This window comes from Corylus avellana, chromosome 7 (genome assembly GCF_965113065.1).
Source record: "Corylus avellana chromosome 7, dhCorAvel1.hap1.2, whole genome shotgun sequence".
Classification (NCBI taxonomy): domain Eukaryota; kingdom Viridiplantae; phylum Streptophyta; class Magnoliopsida; order Fagales; family Betulaceae; genus Corylus; species Corylus avellana.
In genome coordinates, this window is record NC_142496.1 from 23,466,357 (window position 1) to 23,490,118 (window position 23,762).

General features: G+C 34.6%; 5 protein-coding genes across 6 annotated transcripts; 1 reads left to right on the plus strand and 4 right to left on the minus strand.

The window, feature by feature from the left end:
* Positions 1-526: 526 nt before the first annotated feature.
* LOC132185912 (DNAJ heat shock N-terminal domain-containing protein) lies at positions 527-7,549 on the minus strand. Its single transcript, XM_059599725.2, has 11 exons — positions 7,058-7,549; positions 6,633-6,958; positions 4,980-5,057; positions 4,737-4,839; positions 4,227-4,315; positions 3,117-3,228; positions 2,210-2,263; positions 2,076-2,124; positions 1,415-1,515; positions 1,109-1,221; positions 527-1,001 (listed from the first exon to the last, which is right to left on the minus strand). The coding sequence occupies exons 1-11, from the start codon at positions 7,427-7,429 to the stop codon at positions 662-664; spliced, it is 1,737 nt and encodes a 578-aa protein (XP_059455708.2). The 5' UTR covers positions 7,430-7,549; the 3' UTR covers positions 527-661.
* Positions 7,550-9,570: 2,021 nt separating this feature from the next.
* Positions 9,571-11,458, plus strand: LOC132184915 (cypmaclein). The gene is made up of 4 exons (XM_059598705.2): positions 9,571-9,848; positions 9,939-9,989; positions 10,078-10,138; positions 11,096-11,458. Exons 1-4 carry the CDS (start codon positions 9,804-9,806, stop codon positions 11,275-11,277), a joined length of 339 nt encoding a protein of 112 aa, XP_059454688.2. The 5' UTR covers positions 9,571-9,803; the 3' UTR covers positions 11,278-11,458.
* Positions 11,459-13,082: 1,624 nt separating this feature from the next.
* LOC132185865 (gibberellin-regulated protein 2-like) lies at positions 13,083-13,694 on the minus strand. Its single transcript, XM_059599669.2, has 2 exons — positions 13,673-13,694; positions 13,083-13,264 (listed from the first exon to the last, which is right to left on the minus strand). The coding sequence occupies exons 1-2, from the start codon at positions 13,677-13,679 to the stop codon at positions 13,083-13,085; spliced, it is 189 nt and encodes a 62-aa protein (XP_059455652.2). The 5' UTR covers positions 13,680-13,694.
* Positions 13,695-16,926: 3,232 nt separating this feature from the next.
* LOC148584689 (L10-interacting MYB domain-containing protein-like) lies at positions 16,927-17,981 on the minus strand. Its single transcript, XM_088518572.1, has 2 exons — positions 17,628-17,981; positions 16,927-17,541 (listed from the first exon to the last, which is right to left on the minus strand). Exons 1-2 carry the CDS (start codon positions 17,979-17,981, stop codon positions 16,927-16,929), a joined length of 969 nt encoding a protein of 322 aa, XP_088374698.1.
* Positions 17,982-19,874: 1,893 nt separating this feature from the next.
* LOC132184057 (Mitochondrial transcription termination factor family protein) lies at positions 19,875-23,087 on the minus strand. 2 transcript variants are annotated; one of them, XM_088518322.1, is made up of 4 exons: positions 22,953-23,087; positions 22,674-22,803; positions 22,098-22,168; positions 19,875-20,659 (listed from the first exon to the last, which is right to left on the minus strand). In XM_088518322.1, exons 3-4 carry the CDS (start codon positions 22,164-22,166, stop codon positions 20,078-20,080), a joined length of 651 nt encoding a protein of 216 aa, XP_088374448.1. In that variant the 5' UTR covers positions 22,167-22,168; positions 22,674-22,803; positions 22,953-23,087; the 3' UTR covers positions 19,875-20,077. The 2 variants fall into 2 exon arrangements, with proteins under 2 accessions (XP_088374448.1, XP_059453523.2); XM_059597540.2 differs by lacking the exon at positions 22,674-22,803.
* Positions 23,088-23,762: the final 675 nt, after the last annotated feature.

The window sequence follows — 23,762 nt, forward strand, 5'->3', positions numbered from 1 at the left end:
ATAACTTCGTTGTTTATTACGATTCTAATACCTAGAATTACATCAATACTACCCAAATCTTTTATATCAAAGTTGAAAGACAAAAATATCATATCTCAATACTTTCACTATCAGTACAAAAACTCAGTATGTCATCAACAAATAAGCATATAATAACATCCTGATATCTATGAAACTTGCTATAGACACACTTATCATATTTCTATATTGTAAAACTATTAGCAAACAAAGCTTTATCAAATTTTCCATGCCATTATTTAGGAGCTTATTTAAGATCATAGATGACTTCAGTAATTTAGACTTTATTATGTTATTCAGGCATAACATATCCCTCGGATTGTTCTATATAAATTTATTCACTAAACCACTTAAAAATACTATTTGTACTAGTACCAAATGCATAGACCAAGCTCAAAATCATATACGCAGTGGGATGCAACTTGTTAGATTTTACAGTCATTTAGATTCCACGCACATGAGCAAAGTTATTAAACACTTTTGGATAGGAGAGAGAGAGAGAGCGAGAGAGAGAGAGAGAGAGTGTCATTAGGACTCTCTTTCCTATATTGATAAAACCACAATTCATGAGCACAAAATACAAAGTAAAGGGGACCGAAAAGGCAATATAATACTATGAACTGTAAACATACAAGCCCAAGGTCTAAAGGAAGTTTCTTTGAAAGTTTCCTGAAGAAAACCTGGAAGTTAAACCCTGAGCCATGTTTTCTGGATCCAAGTTTATACTTTTCCTCCCAGCTGTCAAGTCCTTCTCACGATCCCAAGGCTTCCAAGGATGTTGCCCCACCCACTCTTCTTTCTCTGGCTGCTGCTTGGATTTTTTCTTCGAACGGCCCGTAGCCTCTTCCTGGTGCTTCTGTAACAATGACTTTGATCGTTTTTCTTTATTGTATTTATCCACCAACTCTGCCTCTGAACTTTTCCCTTTGTTTTGCTCTTCATTTGAAGCAAGTGCGGAGGCCTCATTATATGCTTCTAAATAACTGTCATGGTAAAATAAATGAATTACAAAATCCCTTAAAATAAACAGTAGACAGAGAGAGAGAGTTGACCACTTAAGGCATTCTCAAAACTAGAAAGTGAAACATACTTCATCTTTGCCTTCTGGGCTCTATCCGAAGGGGTATCTGTCCAAACACTAGTATCACCACGTCCTACTTTTGTGCTCCTGCTAAATTGTGTTGACTGCATAGTCATACCGGGCTGAAAAGAAATGACAGTAGGAGGCTATGACTTGGTAAACAACATAAAAGGCATTTAGAGTTTCAGTGACCATGAAAGTAAAACGCTTCAGGGTGTGTGACACATACAGGAGGTTCCAAGTTCTAAGAAATAGTGACAAAAGTGGAACTAATTAATTTATATATAATAAATGATAATTGAATGACGGTCTTACTTTTCTTTCAGGAGGTAGTGTTGTCATCCATTCATCTCTAATAGGTTCCACCTTAACATCCATGTCTGCCAACAGCTCATCATCGCCCTCCATAGATATACCTGCAAACACAACAGCTTTCTCGCAGTCAGATTAGTAGAAGGCATTTTAAAAAGATTACTATATATATTCCTCTTCCTTAAAAATTGAGTCGGTTTCAGCCAGAACATCTAATTTTGGCGGAAGTACAAGTTTTCCTCACAATTTAGTGTATTGTTTTTTCCAGTAACAATTTGAGATAATAGTTTCACATGCTGTTGTCACATCTACAGGTAATCTATTTTGTACCTTAAACAATTTGATCAATATGTTTGTATATTAGCATTCCAAGAGATCAATAATTAACTGTGTATATCAGCATTTCCCTCAAGCTAACTTGCACAAGCACAATACTACTTGAAATACTTTATCATGGGTCAATTTTTAGCCTAAATTGGATAAAAATAATATGCTTTACCCATGAAAATAACAATAGGATGAAGTCCTGTCATTGAATCATTAAGAGAGAAAAGAACATCATTCTACTAAGATGCAGCCGATAGGACACAACTACACCCTTTCACCTAGTCGTTACACACACATACACACAGAGAGAGAGAGAGAGAGAGAGAGAGAGGCTAGCCTTGAGATCTTCTCCACTGCGCAGCCTCACGCATTACTTTCAACTCAGCCTAAAGAAGCAGAAAGAATTAAAATTACTTTTGATGTAACTTTCTTAAGATATAGCTAGACCACTACTTCAGTGAATGTACGTACCTTAAATTTCTCCTGTTCTTCCTTAAGTTTAATTTTCTCATCCAGCAGTTTCCTCTACAACAGACAGATGGGTTAGAAAGAAACGCCAATGTCAAACTGAACATATCTGTTGTGAAGATGCCAAAGCACAACTATAATCACCATAGGAATACTGCATGAAAATATCATTGCTTGGAAGACCAACTACAGTCCTTATAGTTGCATTTAAAGGTCTATCCAGAGAACAAGAAACAGGAACAACTTTGATGAAATGGAACTGGAAGTTGATGGGATTCTTAGGCTAATGAGCCAACTAGCATGTTCGTGTTCATGCTTCCCACAGACACTAAACTGTTTTTAGCTTTTCCAGTGAGTTCCAACCATTGATTAGGACTGGGTTTGAAGTATCTTATTACAGTCTGCCTCTCAAATTGTCATTCATTAAAGTATTTGATTATGATCTGTCTGTTAGAAATCAATTAGCCAAGCATTTAACTTTCAGTCATTTTCCAGCATTGACTATAGAAAAGCTAATAACAACCATGCGCTATACAAAACTTTGATTCCAATGAGGAAATTTGGGATAATTGGAAATGGTGACCATCTTTTGTTTTCTTAGGCTTCAGCTGGACAAGATATATTTGTTTATATTAAACTGAAATTTAACAATCTCTTTTTGCTTGTCCTCTCAAGCCATAATATGCTCTGAGATTACAATTGTGTCTCCCCATTTATAATTAATAACTAGTGACCACAAAATCAGATGCAACAGGACAATTGAAATCCAAATATACTTAATTTATGCCCAAATCAACTGTATCAGAACTTCGTGAATGAAATAAAGAAAACAGAGTAACAGAAAAAGTGACTGCACAAATACAAGCATTTTAAATGTCAACATATTAACTATGTTGCATATGAAACTCACCTTATCTGGATCTTGCAATTCTTTAAAAGCTTTATTCAATTTAATAAATGCTTGATGAGCCTGAGGATGAGGGCATTTATCTGGGTGCACTAAAAGAGACAACTTCCAGTACCTGAATCATTTCCATGTCCATCATTAGACAAAAAAATAATAATAATTGCATGATGCACAAGCTCACCAGTTCACAACCATATAAAGATCTACCAAAATTCTAACAACATAGAACCTAGATCCATCTGTTAAGATGGTGATTGCAGCTTGAAGGTACTTGTCTCCGTATCTTAGTTTTCATCAGCCAAATGGCATAGAAAAAAAAACCATTCTTTTGACTTGCAGATAACATCTCACTTTGCAGCGTGATAAAATGTAAATCTTTCCCCCTAATTTTCAAATTTTGAACTTTGCAAGTAGAAAAGCATGATTCCAAAAATAAAACATCATTCACACTATGATGGTGGTAGTGTACAACCCAAAATAAAGTTTTAATCAAATAAGACCACTTCAACATGTATTTCTTTTGAAAATTAATTAGTAGATTTGATGAATATTTTTAGCTTCCCTTAGGCAGTAGATTGCAAAAGAGACTATTAACTACTTTCTTCTTTACTGTAGGACCTACGCACTGAGGTCTTTCTCCTTCAGCCTGGTGGTTACTTGCTCGGTACCCCCAAGACATGTCCTCTTCAGAGACGCTTATTGTCGAACTCTTAAAGTGCTAGAAACATCTATAAGCCTATGGAAGCTATCTAACAAATAATATTTTGTGACAATTTCATGCTGGATCTCAGCTTTCAAAGGTTTTGGCATGCCTCTCTTCTTATTTACTACAGACTGGCTAACTATTTCCACTGGTTCCCCCAAAACCACCCTATCAGTAACCTTTCCCCTCTTCCTTCCCCAGTGTAGTTAAGCCAAGCATCAAAACATTATTCAGACAATAAAATCACCCCTCACCCACACACACACTCAGTACAAAAAAAAAAAAAAAAACCATCAGACCCAACTTCCAAATTTGCATCTCATACATACAAAGACTAAAGTTCATAAACGATGCATAGAACATGTTAAGTTCCATTATTTGAAAGATGAAAAAAAAATTAGGATACTTACCTTTTTTTTACATTATCAGCGGACATATTCAGGTTCACTCCTACAACATCATATGGACAATCAGCCTCAACCCCCATAATTCTGGTGACCTGATCAGATAAATGTAATTAGTTTATGAATGATTGCACTCATGTAATAATTAGCACAACTTGGAAAAATTGTTGTGATCAACAAACAAGATACATGCGAACCTTATATCACCTATAGCCATTATTTAATACGATATTTTTTTTTTGGAGAAGTCAAGAGATTTTGTATAATAAAACTTAACAATAAGTCCTTAGTTGCCATTCATAATTCAAAAGCACAAGAAGTGAAGTGTGAGGAAGAAGAAATAGAAGAAGGAATGAGAAAGGAGTTTATGATGACTAAACAGCATCAGCACCCTAACATAAAGTTATACAACATACATAAAAACTCCAAATAATTTTTTTTTTAAGTAATTTAAATTCATTAAAAGTGTAAAAGGGCACAAAACCCTAGTACACAAAAGGAATAGGATTAGAATACCTCTTCAAATCTCTCTGCCTCATTTGCTGATGCAGCCTCAGCAACCATAGCAGGTGGTGGAGGTCCTATAAAAATCTCAGTATCTTCCTCCAACTCAACTTCCCTGGAAATATTAGTCAGAGATTGTTATAACAAGTCATCTCCACTGACATTACATATTTCACAATTATATATCACCAAAAAATCCCTAACTGTACCCTCAAATAAATCAAAAGCATCTGTTGAAATTTTTCCAGAAAATACCTGAGCTCAGCTTGCGCTTCTGTTAATTTCGCTGCAGCTGCAAGCAACTCAGCTGATGGCATCTCAGGGCCAATTATTCTGCAGCAAGAAGCAAGCAAGAGCAATAAAATTAAATATTTTTTTAACAAATCATAGATGATTGTCAACAAATATATATTCTTTTCTTGGTTAGTAACATATGTATTCCACATCCAAGTACCTGCTTGGCGCTTTAAATCATGTTATTAATTATGTTCAAGTCCAGAGGTTTTATGATTAAAATGTCTTTACGCCAAATTTCAATTTAGGGAGTTCAAGCTTCTAAAAGCTTCATGTGTGTTCACAAAAGGATTGGAGATGCTCAAGCAAGTCATATCAGCTCACCCAGATCTAATGGAACCTCTGTATGCTCACTTTCTTAATTTATCCTGGAGAGTTTTGAAATGATTTACAAAAGCATGCAGCGTGTGATGTATATAGCATATGAACCTGGTAAAGAAAATGTAAAAATTAACAGTGTCAATTTTTTTTTTCTCTTAGGCTGGTTATTAAATGCAACATATGCTAGATGGTGTCACGACACCTGTAAGAAGAAAAAAAGTTTATTTATTTTTTATTGGCAAGTTACACAACATCCAGCGAGTTTTATACCAACAACCACACTCTCCACCCTGTTCCAACAGGGGGAGGAGATGTCATTTGAGCCATCTGAGAAAGAAGTGTGGGGTATCAATAACAGATTCTGAAAGTTACTAACGAAACAGCCTCCAAGGTATCATATCCACTAAAGGATCACCTAAGAAGTGTGGGGTATGAATAACAGATTCTGAAAGTTACTCACGAAGCAGCCTCCAAGATATCAGATCCACTAAAGGATCACCTCAAGGGGGCCACAAGAAACTCATAAACTCCAACTCATGAGGAATTCAGATAAAATTGGCATTCCATGTAGAATGTTAAGGTGTACTCCCAATTCAAGCACCTACCCTTTAAATTCTCCCTGAATCAGAAAGTCCTTTTTTTTTTAATGCACTTGACCACCTTTATCAGAACTTCAAAGGCACAATATAGAGGGGATGTTGACAAGAATAAATTGAATCATAGTAATCCCTGATTCTTGTTATCTTTCCTTTTTCAGGTTGAATATTTCTTCTCTTTCCCTTTTTGCTTTTAATAAAATATTTGTAAAGGATTAAAAATTTATTTCTCCAGAGTTCATGCACTTCTGTTGGCAACCTGTCTGACAATTAGATTCGCTTATCATGTGCTCCTAATTCAGACACTGTATTGTACTCATACCCACATCCTCTTTCTGTTTGTCACAACATCTAAAAAAAATATACACAGTGTAGCTACCTAACTACTAATAAATGTAGTCCAGAAACTGAATATTTCGCACTTCATTTAGAAACTTTGTCTTCTATTTTACTTGTAACATTTTTTTTGATAAATAATGTATATTGAAAAAATGCGCAGTTACTTGTAACATGAGACAAACTTTTAACACGGGGAACAAAAATGCTGAATGCAGAGAACAGCACACATGGGTATAATTCTAAATCTTCCAAAAGTTGGTTGTTTCTCATTAAAATGCGCAAGAACCTTCAATGACTCATTCACTGGTCCATATTTGTGATCCTTGAGAATAAAGCACATAGCAAGGTATATCATTACCTTCTTCTGGGAGCAGTAGCATCATCCTCTGGACATGGCCCTGCCACATTACCCTCATCCATCACTTGTCCGCATTCCACTGCTTCCAAATCCCCATTTGCCGGTACAGAAGCATCGTTTTGTTGCTCTTTGGGTTCTATATGAGCGTGAATTAAAGGTCCTACAACTTCCAAACAAGGACGAGCATTTGAAGTTAGTAAAAACACTCTATCACCACTCTCCTTGAGCCCCAATGAAAGGAAAAGCTTCTTTATATGCTTCATCAGAAACCTCTCAGATACACCCTTTATGTCAACAGCTTGCCCACCATCAACCATTTGCAATAGCTGTATATCACAAACAATGATTAATACGAAACCAACAAATGTATTTAACTTAGCTTAAATTCTAGTCCTGTCAAATTTAGCCACCAAAAAAATAGAAACCTGAATCAAATCATTGCCAACACCAGGAAATTCTCTCAACAAGTCTCGCACAACCGCGTCGGGCTTCGCCTGTACCCGCTCCGAATCAGTCTCATCACTCGACGAACCGGATTCGGACTCGGAAACCCTACTCTTCTTTCCATCTCTTCTAGATTTCCTTCTCTTTCTCTCTCTCTCCTTTCTTCGTTTCTCTCTCCTCCTCTCTTTCTCTCTCCTCGACTCTTTATCGTCACTTCTTCGCCGGTGCCGGCGCCGCCTCTTGGAGGAGTCGTCGTCGGAGCTCGATGGAGACGACGACGATGATGAAGTCTCTGTGTCGTCTATGTGCTTTTTTGTCTTCCTCTTCTTATTCTTCTTCGATTTATCGCCCATTTTGGGACGCTCCTACGATTTGCTGAATCGAGCTCTTTTCCGTCTGAATTAACCTCCAATTTTTGTGATATTGTTGCAGTTGACGGGTTGAGGAAGAAATCGGGTCAGGTGGTTCCGGGTCAGTTGGATTTACCGGTGCGGGCTTGGGCTGTTTCCTGCTTTGTTTAGCGGCACTTGCCCAACTCAATCGGGCCAAAAACCCTTTTTGATCGGAGAAATGTTAGGGAGTCAAATAAATGAATTTAAAAAAAATTTTAAACTGACTTGATAGATCATGAGTGACAGACAAGGAAGAGCGAATTGTATTTTTTTAATTTAAAAACTATTTTCACGTCAGTTTAGAAATTTTTCTGAATTTATTTATCACTTATCTTTGGATTGACGGGATATCTTTGCTTTGGTTTAATTAATCTGATTTTAATTTAATATTTAGGGTCACGAAAATTAGAAAAAAATTAAATTCAAGCACTTGGTTTTTACGGGATTTCAATTTAATTTATGTGGTTCCAATTTTGACAATTAGACTACTAGCTTTTTTTCTCTATGTATTTAAATAGATTTTTCCCGTAACTTAATGTCCAATAGATTTTGAAATTTAATATGATGGTATTTATTGAGACTAGCCATACTAAGTCACACCAGACAATTAGCTTACTAAAGCATTTTCAACAAATTGAACAAGACTACTCGTGAACAAGGTTAGGTTGGTTAACCTCGACTCGAGCTCAACTCAATTATTAAATGGGTTGTTCGTTAACACAAAATTATACTCGATTATTAAACGATACAAATTCATTTAAAACTCAACTCAATTCGGCTAATGTTCGTGAATAGGCTCATATAAAGCTCAACTCGTTAGTTCATTCATATGTATTAATAAAAATAAGTTACATAAATATAAATATCTTTGTTGCACCCGTCAGCCGTTGATTCCATCTGCCCCTGTGCGTACACACTACACATCACGCACCACCCTAGCACACATGTACGGCACGCAATGTCGCTCCATTTTGTCTCCCACAACAGATCCACGACTTCTATTCTCCTTCCCAACAAGATTTCCATAGATGGTACCATAATTTTGCCTACAAAGACCTCCAGATCTAGTTGAAGAACGAAATGTGGTGTCCATAATGCTTTCTTTGTTAGGTACCTCCCTTGTTAGACATCATAGTGGTGCTCCTTTTTGACATCTCTGGTCCAGTCATTATCAATACTCCCATCTTGAATGTAGTTCTCAAGTTTGTTTACCGTTGTAGCTCCAAAAAATCGTCATTTCGATCAAGGAGCTACTTTCTTAGTTGGTGTACCAAAAATTCAATGGACCAGACCATTCATTTAACCTAACCCTAAAAGATTTTTAAGCTTTTATTGCATTGTAATGGTTGTAATTGGGTCTTTATTGATTTGTTCCACCCTTCCCTTTTATTTGTTTCTCTTTTATGGATCTTAATCTCCCTCCCCGCCCCCTTGTATTTACTTTAAAAATATTAATATTTTACCATTCCCTCCACATGAGAGAGAATTTTTTTTTTTGACATGTCCGCACAAGAGGGGGAGGGGAATTCGAACTAGTGACCTCCGCTTTATTAGGCGTGGTCCTAACCGATTGATCTACCTCTTGAGAACTCCACATGGGAGATTAAACTGTACGTAAAGTCAAAGTTCGAACTTATGACATGTGCTTTAATACCATATTAAATTATCACTTATTCTAAACTTAGAGCTTAAACCAATAAAAATAACGAATTTAATCATTTAATTAGCATATTCTAAGAATAGACTTTTCTTCTTGGCATTCTCAAAAGAAGTGAAAGTACCCTGCTCTTACAGTTTCCAAGGCTATGGATTTCTGTAGGGTTCTTCAGTTACACAAGTTGATGTATTGTATTGGTTACAGGCTTTGGCAATTCTTAAATCTTACTAATTAAGATGCTTTGGTCGTCTAGCAAAGACAAGGACAAGCATATGATCCTTGTCTTTGTCGATTTCCAAAGGCCTTTTTGGGTTGATCACAAGCCAAACATTATACCCATCTGCTGTGGGGACCTCTCATAATTTCTCTCTTGTCCATATACATGCACCATTCAGCCAAAGCATCAACAGCTGTGCTCACGCTTGAGTAAAGGCAATAAAACTAAAGAGAAAGAAGCTTCCAAAAGAGGGTTTTAGCCTTTTTGCTCCAACATTTTCCTCTGCACTCAACACAGAGCCTGTGAACTTGCTCCAACCTTTGCATGTGAGTTTTAAAAGATATAGGTCAATAGGCAACAAAGATGCCTATATATTAACACTCCTGCCCCCACCCATTTTCATTCAGAAGCTCTCATCATCAGCCTTATCATTTCCCCATATCTACCTAAATTCCCAAGAGATGAAGCTCCTCTCAGGCTTTGTCATTGCCATCCTCCTCCTACAGGTATATACTTTAATGTTTCAATATGTAGAAGATTATTATATATCTTATCATAATTGAATTACTTTGTCCCTTGGGTTGCCTTTTTTCCAGGCTCTTGCAGAGGCTTCATCCATTAACAAGGCTGCAAATGCTCTTGCTACTGTGAGTCTCTATACAGCCAATGAAGCAAATATTGGATATTTGAGTCTTCAATAGGAAAGATTTTTGTAACATTATCTTATGGATTCAGGTTGATGAAGGAAGCAATGTAGTAGCTCTTGACAGCAAACATCATCTTCCTAAGAAAATCAGTAAGTTGTTGGTCACATTGTGATTTATATAGCTTAAGACCTTTTATATTTCTTGGGGAAACCAGAACTCACTTGGTAAAAACTAATGCTAATTGTAATGATTTTTTTCTGTAAAATAAACTGTGAAGTCAAAACTTGTCCATATATATATATATGATTGGCTTAATAGGGAAGTGTAAGGGTATTCCTGTCTTTTCCTTCAATGATTATTATTTGCTTGGGAAAAACAAATAATAAAAAGAGCCTTCTTTTTTCTTTTCTTCATATGTATATTTTTGAACACATGTCAGTTTAATGGGTTGAATATATATATTCTTCAAACTCAATCTAAAAGAAAACTTTATTTGAGAGTTGAGATCAAGATTTGAAATCTGAACAAGCATTTATGCACTCCTAGCCACAGAATAGGATCCTTTCCATTTCTTATGAAATAAAGATTTAGTCATTTAATATTGTTGTATCTTACGGTACGCATAGATGATATTACATGATAAATATGTAAGCACATAGATAACTTTGCATAAAATCCACTCAAATAAGTAGTGCACTATTTGAGTTTCCATTTCATGTATATCGATCCAACATTAGATTAGATTATGTTATCTCTGTTCCAAAACTATTTATGATTAATGGAGGCATATGAATGTAGACTCCATTAAAAAATACTTCTAAAAACGGGTTTTATTTTTATGCCACATCAAAATAATTTTTCAAACAAAATAATCTCCAAAACACATTAACAAACATAACCCGGCCCCTCGAATTGACACTGTATTTGCTATCACCCCATAATTAACTTGGACGAAAAATGCATCGCGTGACCTTCATTGACTTAAACCCATGCCCTAGCTACTCCTTCCCTTTGTGGTTTTAAATGCCACCCATAAACACTTTTAGAGAAGATAAAAATAAAATATAAGAATATATTATAACTTTTGTTTTGTGGGGATGATTCAGATTGCAGCTCTGCATGCTCGAGGAGATGCAAGGAGGCATCAAGAAAGAAGAGGTGCACTCGGGCATGCAAGAGTTGTTGCATGAGATGCCACTGTGTTCCACCTGGCACCTACGGCCACAAGAATGCATGCCCATGTTATGCACGCCTCAAAACCCATGGGAACAAGCTCAAGTGCCCCTAAACAGATTGAAAGAGATCATATGCATGGACATTCAGAATTGATTTGAATAAAATCCCAGAGCTATATATATATATATGCTTTGAGTACACATTAATTCTGTATTGTTTCGATGATAGTACTGTACGTTTCCTTCTTTATGTTGCTTGCTAATTTTAATGCATGATTGAAATTGTTTGGTTTATGAGAAATGCAGGTGATCAGGCCTTGAGTCTTGGACCTTCATAGAAAATTGCCAACTCTTATTATATCATGTGTCGTGTTTGAAACGTATTGAGGCATGTAGGAGAATGTATAAGATTATATAGGCTAATCTTCATTCAACTCATTTAAGTAACCGGATCAAACTTCTCAATTATAAACCCTTTACTTCGTGTTGAATTCGCATAGATTGAAATTGCAAATCGTGTTCCGTCCTACTATCTACATACCTTCTATCTCTAGCCAAATTTGCTCTTCTACTTCCACATCATAAGTGGTCTGAGCCACATTGTGACCAAATTATTGTATTCCTAATACAAAAGTTCTTTGTCTAGAGATGATAATATATATATTATCATCTCTAGACAAAGAACTTTTGTATTAGGAATACAATAATTTGGTCGACATGTGGCTGTGGCTCAGACCACTTATGATGTGGAGCTAGAAGAGCAAATTTGGCATATATATATATATATATATATGCTAGAATCTAATAAAAATTTTATATTTTGTCCATAAAAGTCTATGTGACAATATGTCACATCATCTTTTTTTTGTTTTGTCTTTTTCCTTAAAAAAAATATGTAACTTCTTGCCATGTGGACTTTTATGGACAAAATGTGAAGTTTTTATTAGATTCTAGCATCTCTCTCTCTCTCTCTCTCTCTCTATATATATATATATATATATATATATAAGGAAACAATTTAAAATTGAGGGGCCATATATGGTCCCCTTACCCCTTGATTCTATCCCTGGTTGTGTAATGCATTTTATTCCTATGCTTGAATATTTAATTGTTGGAACTAATAGCTCATATTCTCTAAACTATAGAGAGTAATATTGGAATACTAGTGGTTGGCAGTACAAAGTATATATTTTTGGGGTTTTTCAAAATACGTCCGTACAATATATATAAAATATATATAAGGAAACAATTTAAAATTGAGGGGTCATATATGGTCTCTTTACCCCTTGATTCTGTCCCTGGTTGTGTGATGCCTTTTATTCCTATGCTTCAATATCTAATTGTTGGAACTATTGGCTCATATTCTCTTAAGTATAGAGAGTAATATTCAAATACTAGTGGTTGGCAGTACGGAGTATTTTGGTTTTTCAAAATATTTCCGTACAATTAGGGTTATATATATATCCTGACTCATTAATAGTAAAATATAGCCGTACTCTCATATGAACCTACATAGGCATGTTGCCGAACCACGTAAATTCGTATACGAGTGTACGAGATCAAAGAAATCATACATATTCGATAATACAATTCCTTACCTTAATAAAGGCCAGTGATCATATACAGGATTTTGGACATTGGCAAACACATGCATAAGGCATGCAATTATTATATAATAACTGTTTTTTTATTTGTAATTATATAATAACATTCGGGTTCATTATAATTTATTTTGTTATATTTAATGAGAAATGTTATATACTACATTTTTATTTCATAACTATATATTCCACAATGTTAATGTGTCAGTCTTAATCAATTATTATATTTATTTTTTCGGGTTTATTGAGACTGACACGTTAATATTGTGAAATAATTATGAGATAAAAATATAATTTTTAACATTATTCTAACTTAATTAAGGACATTTGTGTCTACCGCCATGAGTCGTCATATTGGCATAGCAAGGGCAAGCATTATAGTTGCCGTAGGTTCCTGGAGGCACGCAGTTGCACCTCTGGCAGCACGAATTGCATGCCCTGATGCACATCTTATGCCGAGATGCCTTGCTGCACCGGTAACCACACTTCCCATTGCAGTCTGCATAATGATACAATATATACACAGCTTTCGGTCAGAATATAGACGACGGGTATGTTTGTTAATGTGTTTTGGAGAGTAATCTTTATTTTTTTGTTTGAAAAAAGTGTTGAAACATCTTTTGTGTTTTGGGGTTTTTATTATCTTTAACTTGAGAACGGAAAACAAAAAATAGAAAACAAAGTAGTTAAGAAACATGGTCTCTTACAACTATTTCCTTTGATATATTTTTTTAATAGAGACTGAGCTAAGGGTTAGTTGAGCGGATTACATCGGCACTGTAAAATAATTGTAGGATAAAAATGTAGTTTACGCCAAAAGTTCTCCAAGAATTTGAAGTTGGGTCTAAATCATGCAGCTTGAAATTTACTGATAATGACTCACGAAAACCCAGAATGATGGTCTTACCTATCATCTGCTCTTTGATCAACTGCCGCCCGCTGGAGATCCCCATCTGGAAATTTTCCCAAAAAACCCAAAAAAAAAAAAGAAAAATATTAACAACAGCCACGTACAATATCTTTTCATTTTTCTAGCCTATTCAAATATTTTAGAGTTCATATAATAATTAATAAATAATATGGGAAAATTCATGATATTTTCTAGAATTACCTCGTGTAAAATTAGAATAAAGAAAATTATGGTGGACATAAATCTGGTCTTGGTGCAGGCCATTTCCAGCTAGCCTTCTTAGGACACGAGAGGAACGCCAAGTTTGTGAAGAGAGAAAAGCTACGAGCTCCTTTATAAAAGGACAAGGTGTAGGCACTCGTAGTCTTTCATGCGCAACTTTAAAGCTTTTCATGGGCACCATAATGTCATTCCCAACTGACTTTCCAGTTCATCTGTATCACTCCAAATATAAGAGCATTTTATTTTATTTTTAATCCTTTTAAAGTCAATTCAATAATGATTTTAAAAATTACGTTAAATTTGAGATGATAAAATGATGATACGTAGCATTACTTGAATATTAAATTGCACCAATTATTAATTGTCTTGACTAATGACATGACTTATTTAACACGATGTGATAGTTTGAGGAGCCAATATGTCACCCTTAAAGTTTAAAGTTTGTAGCATAGGTCCAAAAATGGTGGTAATTTAGGGAGTTAAAAGTATATTTTTCCCACTCAATTACTTGTAATTTTCATTCTAATCATATTAAGAAGCTGTTTCACTTTTTTAATTAAGCAAATTATTTAGAGCATGTTTGGGATTGCATTTGAGAAATAAAGTTTTTAAGTCAAAAAAAGTTTTTGGACAAAAATTTCATTTTAAAGCTTTTGCCAAAAGTGTGTTTTGGCAATTTTTAGGCTTTTTGAACCCTTAAAAGTGTTTTTAATTGTTTTACTAAACGATTATTTTTTTTTTTCAAACGAACTTTTTGAGTGTTAAAAGCATTTTTATGCTCATCAAACGCAATCCCAAACATACCCTTAGTATTTTATTTAATTGAAAACGGAGAATTCAAATGACTTAGCTATTTCTATTTAGTTTGGGATTGCGGTGAAAAATAGAGCTTTTGGATATAAAACTTTTGCCTTTGAGCTTTTGGCAAAAGTGCTATTGCTGAAAAGCTGTTTACATGTTTGGTAACTGCATGTCTTAAGGGCTTTTTTGATATTACTGATGTTTGGTAACAAAACTAAAAAAGTGCTTTTAGTTGCAAAAATGACAATAAAGGACATATAATGATTTTTTTTAGTATAGGCAAAAAAAAATCATTATCAGTCCCACCAAAGATCTCATTTTACGTGAAATCATTACATATTTTTCAATGAAGGCCTAAGGTTGTTAATGATTTTTTTTTTTTTTTTCCATTTTATAACCTTTTTATATAAAAATATTTAATGTTAGCTTTTACAAGTAAAAATTGTAATGGTTTATGTAACAAAACATCAACATTTTCTTTCTTTTGTACTTATATGTAATGAAAAGTGATGTCAATCATTTTCTTTCTTTCTTTCTTTTTTTTATTTAAAAAAAGAAAAATTTATTTAAAGTATTTAACACTTCAAAGTATTTAACATATAAAAAAGAACAACATTCAAGAAAATCCTTACAACATTTTAAATAGTTTATAACAAAATAACATTAAAAAAAATAATAATAATTAACGGGTCATAAGTAGATTAGCAATATGATCACGCTCAATGTTCATAGAATTTTCATTGGACGTTTGTGATTGTTGTATGCTTGACTCATCATGTGCTTCGTCATCACCTATAATGTCAGTAGGTAGTAAATCACCATCATCATCATATGGTTGGAACTCAGCATCCTTTATTGCATGCTTCCTAATGAAGTTATGAAGAGCCATAGACGCCACCACGATTTTCACTTGTTTATCATAAGGAAAATTCGACATGCAATGCAATAACTTCCACTTATTTTTCCAAACTCCAAATGTTCTTTCAATAGTGCATCTAAGTGATGAATGTGCATGATTAAAAATTTCATGCATACCCCTCGGTTGGCTTCCGCGACGAAAGTCTGGTAGATGATACCGCTCCCCTTTGTATGGCCCCATGTATCCCTTCATGTGAGGATATCCTGCATCTACCAAGTAATATTTTCCTACAAATAATATACGAATAACGGTCATAAAAAATATTGAAAAGTATATTTTTTTCATGTATAATTCATAATTGTTATTTTAATTAAATACAAACCTCTAGGTGGGTGTGGAAATCGTAATTCTTCCTTTCGAATAGCTTCTAAAAAAATACGTGTATCATGTGCAGTACCTTCCCATCCAGCCCAAACAAAGGTGAAACACATACGAAAATCACAAACAGCCATAACATTCTGAGTAGGAGTCCCTTTTCGACCAATATATGGTATTTGTTTTGATGGAGAAATTTTAACTGGCACATGAGTTCCATCAATGGCTCCAATACAATTTTTGAAGTATGGCCAATACCGCTCATCATCACAAATTTTGCTTGGAACATCCCTAAACTCCCTATCAATAGGATTAATAATGTCAATCGCCATTCTCGAAATGGCCATTAAAACACTAGTAAAATGTCTACTAATTGTTTCTCCTGAATGTTGAAACCTTTCTTGCACTATTCTATTCCCAAACCCATGGCCTAAAGTAATCAAAAACATAGCCACCAACTCTTCAACTGTTAATTTCCTAGTATCTCTTAAATGATATCTTTCCTTCAACTCTTTACACAAGTAAATGAATACGTGTATTTCCATTCTAAAATTTTGTTTGCACCTATCAGGATTACCTTGTAGAATCTCCATAACCCACTTATAACCTGTTTGAGAAGAGGTCCTACAAGGTTCCTTTGTAATATATGGCATATAATAGTTCTCAACAAATTCTACTGCTGCAGCTGCTAGAATAAAAACATCATTTTCATTTTTCTCTTCACCATAATCACTATCACTTGTATCATCTTGAGTGCTATAATCACTATTGTCCATGTCTGTAAGGAAAACGAATAAAAAAAATAAACACAAAATAAATATATAAGCACCCGTAAAAAAGAAAAAAAGAAAAAAAGAGATATCTACGTAGTTATGAAATATTATAATATATTCACCTTAGCACACAAATCAACACATAAAAAAAATAACATTCAAATAAATCCTTAAAGCTGTTCAAATAGTTCATAACAAAACAACATTAAAAAATAAAAACATTATTCCATGCTACGACGGTTAATTTCTCTATTTCCCATTCGCTTGATAAAGTCAATCTGTAACCATGGCTCTTTAATAGTCACAAACATCTCTCTATGTGATCTCTTAAGAAATACCTCTGTTGCAAACTTAAGGATATCAATGTCATTTTCTCTTTCAGCAATCCCCCGAACAACATCCATAACCTCTTCAATATTACATCCAGGTTTATCGTAGCTCTTAGATGTCACTGTATTCCTACTTTCTATTACATCACAAATCCGACTCAAATGTTGACTAACGATTTGAACTCCTTTCTTTCTTTTCTTACATTGAACCGCCAGACCAAACTTCTTATTTCTTTTATCCCGCGTATCTAAATCAGCAGGAATATCATCAATGCCATGTGTATTGAGATTTGGTTCATCATCCAAAACATCTAAACCTTCTACAATATTGTCATCTTCATCAAGCATTACATCCGCAGCATCTATGACACCAATATCATTAGGAACCAAACCTATGGATGGTGCCCAAGATCCCTCCCCGATGGCAGTTATATCTCTAAACAATATTTCCACCTTCAAAGCATAGGCCAAACCTGTCGTGCGAAACTTGGTTGCTTCTGGAACTTCCTATATTTAAGTATATGTAAAAATCAATAATAATAATTTTTTTTTAAAATCATTTAAACAAAAACAAATAAGTACAAATATAGTACCTGCAATTTTTTTTCCCACCAATCATCGGGCGCATCAATTGTCTTTTTCACCGGATCCCATCCAAGGCCAGTTTCCTTTCCTATCAATCTCTTCCAAATGTTCCACTCTTTTTTCAAACTATCCCACTTGTTCTTTAGTTGTTTATAGCAATATTGTTTTCCAGTTTTTTCATTAAATTTATCTATCACATTTTTCCATCCTGTCCTATTGAAATGTGTTCCTGGGCGGTTACCAGCATGAATCTCAGTAATACATATGTCAAGATAATCTTCTAGCATTTTTTCAGTCCAAACTACTTTCTTTATTTGAGTATCTGTAGTAGCAGCAACGTTGCTTTGACCTTTTTTACTCATGTTTGTCACACAATAAATAAGCTGATACAATTATAAATAAAAAAAGTATGTTAAACACTATTAATAATTAAAAATTTGTTTTAAGTGGTCAATGGATAGAATGCAAAAATTTATATTTACATGAATAAAATGCATGTTTATCAAATAAAAAGGCAACAACAAAAAATAATGGAATTAAATTTCTACAACATTAATAGCATTTAATAATTCAAATAAACTAATTGTTTCTCTCTTATCATAAGCTTCATATATATATATATATATATATATATATATATATATATATAATTAGCATGCCACACTTGAACCAATGTGAAGGCTTTCCCACCTGCACACTCAAACGGGATAATTATGAAGCCCCACAAAATATATATATATATATATATATATATATATATATATATAATTAGCATGCTGCACTCGAACCAATGTGGTTGTATATATATATTTTTCTTCTGCCTACAAATCTTTCTTGACTCTCTTTCTTCTTCTTTTTTTCCTGTTTTTTCTTTCCACTCACGCGCAAGACTCGTTTCTGGCAATTTTTTTTCTTAAAAATTTTCATGCTCCAAAAGATTTCCACCGCCTCGAGACCTGCACTCTTTTTTTCTTTCAACTCACACGCAAGAATCCCTGCAGACGATTTCCTCGAGACCCACACCCTTTTTTCCCTTCAACTCACACGCAAGAGTTCCTGCAGAATATTTCCTCGAGACCCACACTTTTTTTTTCCTTCAACTCACACGCAAGACTCCTTGCAGTCAATTTTATTTTTTTCTTCAAAATTTTCATTTTCTAGAAGGTTTACACCACTCATATATTTTCAAAAGATTTCCTTGAGACCCACTACTTTCCAGACGATTTCCTCGAGACCCACACTCTTTTTTCCTTCAACTCGCTCGAAAGACTCCTCAAACCCTCACCCCTCACCTTCTCATCCTCAGTCTCTTACTCCTCTTTGTGCTCTCCCTTTTCTCTTCCCATCTCAAGACTCAAGCCTTCAAATAAATAAACAACCAAACACCCACTAGGACTATTACTAGTGAAAAAGATGAGAAGGTAAGGAGAAGATGGAGTGCCGTGGTAGGCTCACGGCACCCCCAATGACCGTCGTGGCTCCATCACTGCAGTAATACAGCCAAGTGAGTTATCTCTCTTTTATCTTCTTCCCTTCGATCTATTCTCTATACTATTCGATGTTCTCTATACTATTCGATGTTAATCTATATTTTTCCTATATGTATTCTGTAATAAATGTCAAAATGTGTTTTATTGGAAAAAAAGGATGAGCAAAAGCAAAATTAAATGGAGTTATAGCACACCTGCCTGGATATCTCTCTGGAGCGGCTGGAGGCAACGAGAATGATTTATCAAAGGGTGGGAAGAGATGCTTATATATGGATTTTGTTGTTATTTTGTGAAATTTGTAAGGGTATATTTGTCTGTGCATATATTTCATTAATCACAAAAGTGCGGCGCGCCTTTCTTCTAATCGTCCGTTTGAGCAGAAGCTTCATAATGAAGCTTATGCTTAAACGTGAGTTTCAACGTTTGAAACTTCAAAAGCTCTTTTTCAACCATTTTACCAAACGACCGTATTTTGGTTGAAACGAGCTTTTAATTGAGCTTCTCAAGACTCAAAGCAAATTAGTTTCTTTCCATCCTGTTCTTGCATATGAAATCCCACAGTACTCTGTTTTCTACGACAAAGATATACATTGCTCATTTACAAGAACCTACTCAATCTTTCTGGCTTATATAGCTCTGTAGTTTAGGCTGCTGGCAACATAAGAACATAAATACTTTTTCAAATCAAATTTACATTTTTTAGAATGATGGAATATGGATGAGGTTCAACTCTAATAGTTGATGAAATTTAAAGAAAAAAAACCCAATAGTTGAACATTCAAGTTTCAAAGAACTCTAAACTGATACAGATTGAAAAAAGAAATGATCTTTAGATCAAATGAACTGATACAGGCATATTCTCATTGAATACATTTGAACTTACAAATCAAGTCAACTTCAACATTAGTTTCAGTATAGTAAAATGATCCATTTTGTATACAGAGAAAAGCATATAAACTAGTAGACAGCTAAAACCGAACCCAACATCGAGTGCATTGTGCCATGCAATCTCCCTTACAATCAACATTATAACCCAACACTTTCGGGTTTCGAAGAAGAAGGTTGCGAAGGGATTTCCCTTTTATTCCCCATTCCTTTTCCAAGATCTGCACATTGGATTTTAACTCATGTTCAAGGCCACATCCAAGAACTTCAGGAAATTTTTTCAGCAACTTGCAGATATCATCATTGGAAAGGCTTAAACCCCTAAGATAATCCAATACTTCATTGACAATTTCAAATTTTGGTACTTCTCTTTTACGTTCTTCACCCCAGTAGGGTGAATGAAACTGGCCAAATGCTTTTCCAAGTATCTTGTCTTCCTCCTCAACACTTAAACTGAATGCAGATAGAGCTTGCCTGCATGCTTCCCACGTCTTCCTATCTTCACTGCTCAAAGTTAAATTTTCAATTTGTGCGGTTGAATGTATTGCCCATTTCTTAGGAGAGAAATTGGTGGACCTAGCTCCTCTGAGCACATCTTGTGGAAGACCATTAGAGAAGTTCACATTGAACAACACGATATTTGGCTTAGCAGTGGCAAGATCAGCCTATAATGAGAAATTGCTGATCAAATTTTAAGATTTCATAGGCAAGAAATATAATCAAATTGAAAAATATGATTCTGACCCCAAGTTTAACAATCAAGACTACCAAACCAATTATTAAGCCATTTAATTAATAAAGATAAAATCCCCACAATCAAAATAAGCAGAAAATAAACTAGACACATACTTTTTTTATGACGAAATAGATTTCTTTAGAATAACTCTTCAAAAGTAAAACCACTCTGTGAATAAACCAGCACATCAAAGTATCAAGCACAAACTCAAAGTTCCAGATTTGGGGATAAACCAGCACATCACAGACCACCTCTACCAGGCTACCAAATAATGCAAAGAAGATGACCAACTAGCTCTCCATCATGCTTGCACATAAAGCATAAACTCACAACAGTTGTTTTCTCCTTGATTTTCAGTTCTTAAAGCTGCAGACTTTCCACAAAACATCATGTAACACCACAATGCCAAACATTCTTCAATGAAAACCTCTGCTTGACCTAACCCAAAGTGTCCCATCCTCCCCTAGCAGTCACGTGCATCACAAAGAAGACTTTAAAGAAAGCATCCACTGGCATAGACAATACAGAAGCTGGCCTAATTGACTGAGGGTTGCAATGTCACTCTCCTCCAAACCCCCCATATAAATTCTCACCATTGCCCTCTTATCTAAAGCTATAGCAATGACATCTTGAAAACTTCTTTACCAAAACAAGACCCTATTCCTGTCTCCCACCCTAAAAGCAACAAACCTCCTAAACTTCCCACAACCGTTCCTTAAAACTTCTTTCTTTTTTCCCCCCTCTTTGATAAGTAACAATAGTTCCTGAAATTTTTCCACAGACAAACACCAAAAGAATTGTGACAAGCTAAGTGCACCAACATCGTAACAGCTTGAATCCAGAGTTCCATACTTCTTTCTCATTGGGTATGTTCTTCTCTTCATTCAGCTATATGCCAGTTCTCTTGAATGTTTCGGGGATTGTATATTGAGCCACCACAAAGACTTCAATCTTATAACTTGGAATTGGGGCCAAAAACTATTCAGAATCAACAGATATCAATCCAACCACTGGCAATGGGAAACCATATTAATATGAATTACTCATGAATCATTAAAATAAAGGTTACATATGACCAAATGCCTATACCAAATCATATATGGTTGAAAGCAGCCAAGACTAACCAAAGCTTAAAGCGGTGCACATTTTGGCATAGGTGACTCAATGCCCAAACCAAATTACATATGATTGAAAGCTTTTGTTCCTCATGCACATATATGACACATGGCAATGATTCCAATCTACTAAATTGATTACATTTTGAAGTCAGATCAGCTTCTTATATAGGCTAAAGAGGCCATAGTTGAATTCATTTAAGTTTCACCTATTCAAAAGAGGAATGCATGAATTGGTAGTTTGGTACTCACAGCGGAAAAGCAGAAGGGTGTTGCAGAACCAAAGGTCAAGAGAGGAGAAGCCAATGATTTCCCTAGCATCCCTGTACCGCCAAAAAAAAAAAAAAAAAAAAAAAAAAAAAAAAAAAAAAAGAGAGAGAGAAGGAAAATAGGGTAGGAATTAGGAAATATATATTAGACAAAGAAACAACAATTCAGAGAATAAAGAGAAAAAATTAACAAAAACTAAAAAAAGTTAGAGTGAGACAGGTGAAAGATTATAGTTATCTGCAAATAACTATTTAACATACAGAGCTCAAGACATTTAACATAGCATCTGACCTTCAGTTAATTATAAAAAATAAAAAATAAAATAAAAACTAAATTCTCATACATATCGACTATCAACCTTTTGGTCAAAAAACTTCCTCTAGATTAAAATTTTCACAACCTAACTAATTTAAGTTCAGAGATGTTGTTGCGCAAGAACAAATCCACAGAAAGAAGCTATTTTTTCCTTTTTTTGTTTAAGATGACAAATCACTTCTACTACACAGAAATGAAACAGTCGAAGCAAATCCCATTCCAGACTGTTAGCCATATTATTACCTAGTCCTTTTAACGTCACCAAAAGACAGAAAAGAACAACTTTTGACGATGGGTCAGCCTCAATGACATCCTGCTAAAATCAAATTCAAAACCCAAAACTGCAAAAACCCATCAATCTTCATTCATCACCCTTTCAGAAAAAAAAAAAAAAAAAAAAAGCTAGTGGATTAGACATTCATTGGGGATATAGAGCCACGCCTCTTAGAATTTCTATGATATAAAAGCGGAAATGAATTACTATGATACCTCTGTTTGAAAAACTGAGAAGTGGATGAATACCTGGATGCAAGCTGCAAAAGGGTGCTTCCTTCCTTGCCACCAGCACCCAATGGAAAGTGGGGCCCTGTTCCAGTATATGCGCCACAGGAACTGGGATCAGAAGCCAAAAGCCTTCGTCCGTCGGTTTTGATTCTAGACTTGTAGTCAAATGGCTAGTGTGGCCTAAGGGTCTGTTTGGCTGCATTGAATCCTATACCCCAAGCTTCGGATAGCACAATCAAGAATCCGTTTCATCATGAATCCAAATGCAATTTAAAACCCCAAAAAACTATTTTTTATTTGGTGTATTTAGTTTATTCAATTTTTAATATAATAATTATAAAAAATAAAAATGTCATGTCAGTTACGTCAATCACTATATGATTAAATTTGTTTGAGTTACGAGATCCGTATTAGATATGCTTAAATATAAGAATTAGACTTATAGTAGAACTCGTTAACATCCTACTTAGAGATAACTCCCCTAGAAGATAATTCTAATGAGGGTTAAATACTAAATACTTTCGGGTTTCATTGCTTTATTTTTTTCTTTTAAGGTTTGATTTTTATTACAAGAAGTCCCTGTGGTTTTGATAATAGATCAAGTTAGTTGACCGTTAGTTAACTTAACAGAATTTCACGTTGACCAATTAAATGTTGACACGTGACACCTACTTCAAATTTTTTTAATTTTTTTTAATTAAAAAATGTTTTTTTTTAAAAAAAAAAAATTGGGGGTGGCCATGGAGCCCAGGGAGTGGCCAAATAGCCGAGTCACCCCCAATTTATTTATTTTTTTTAAATCATTTTTTTATTTTTAAAAAATTTTAA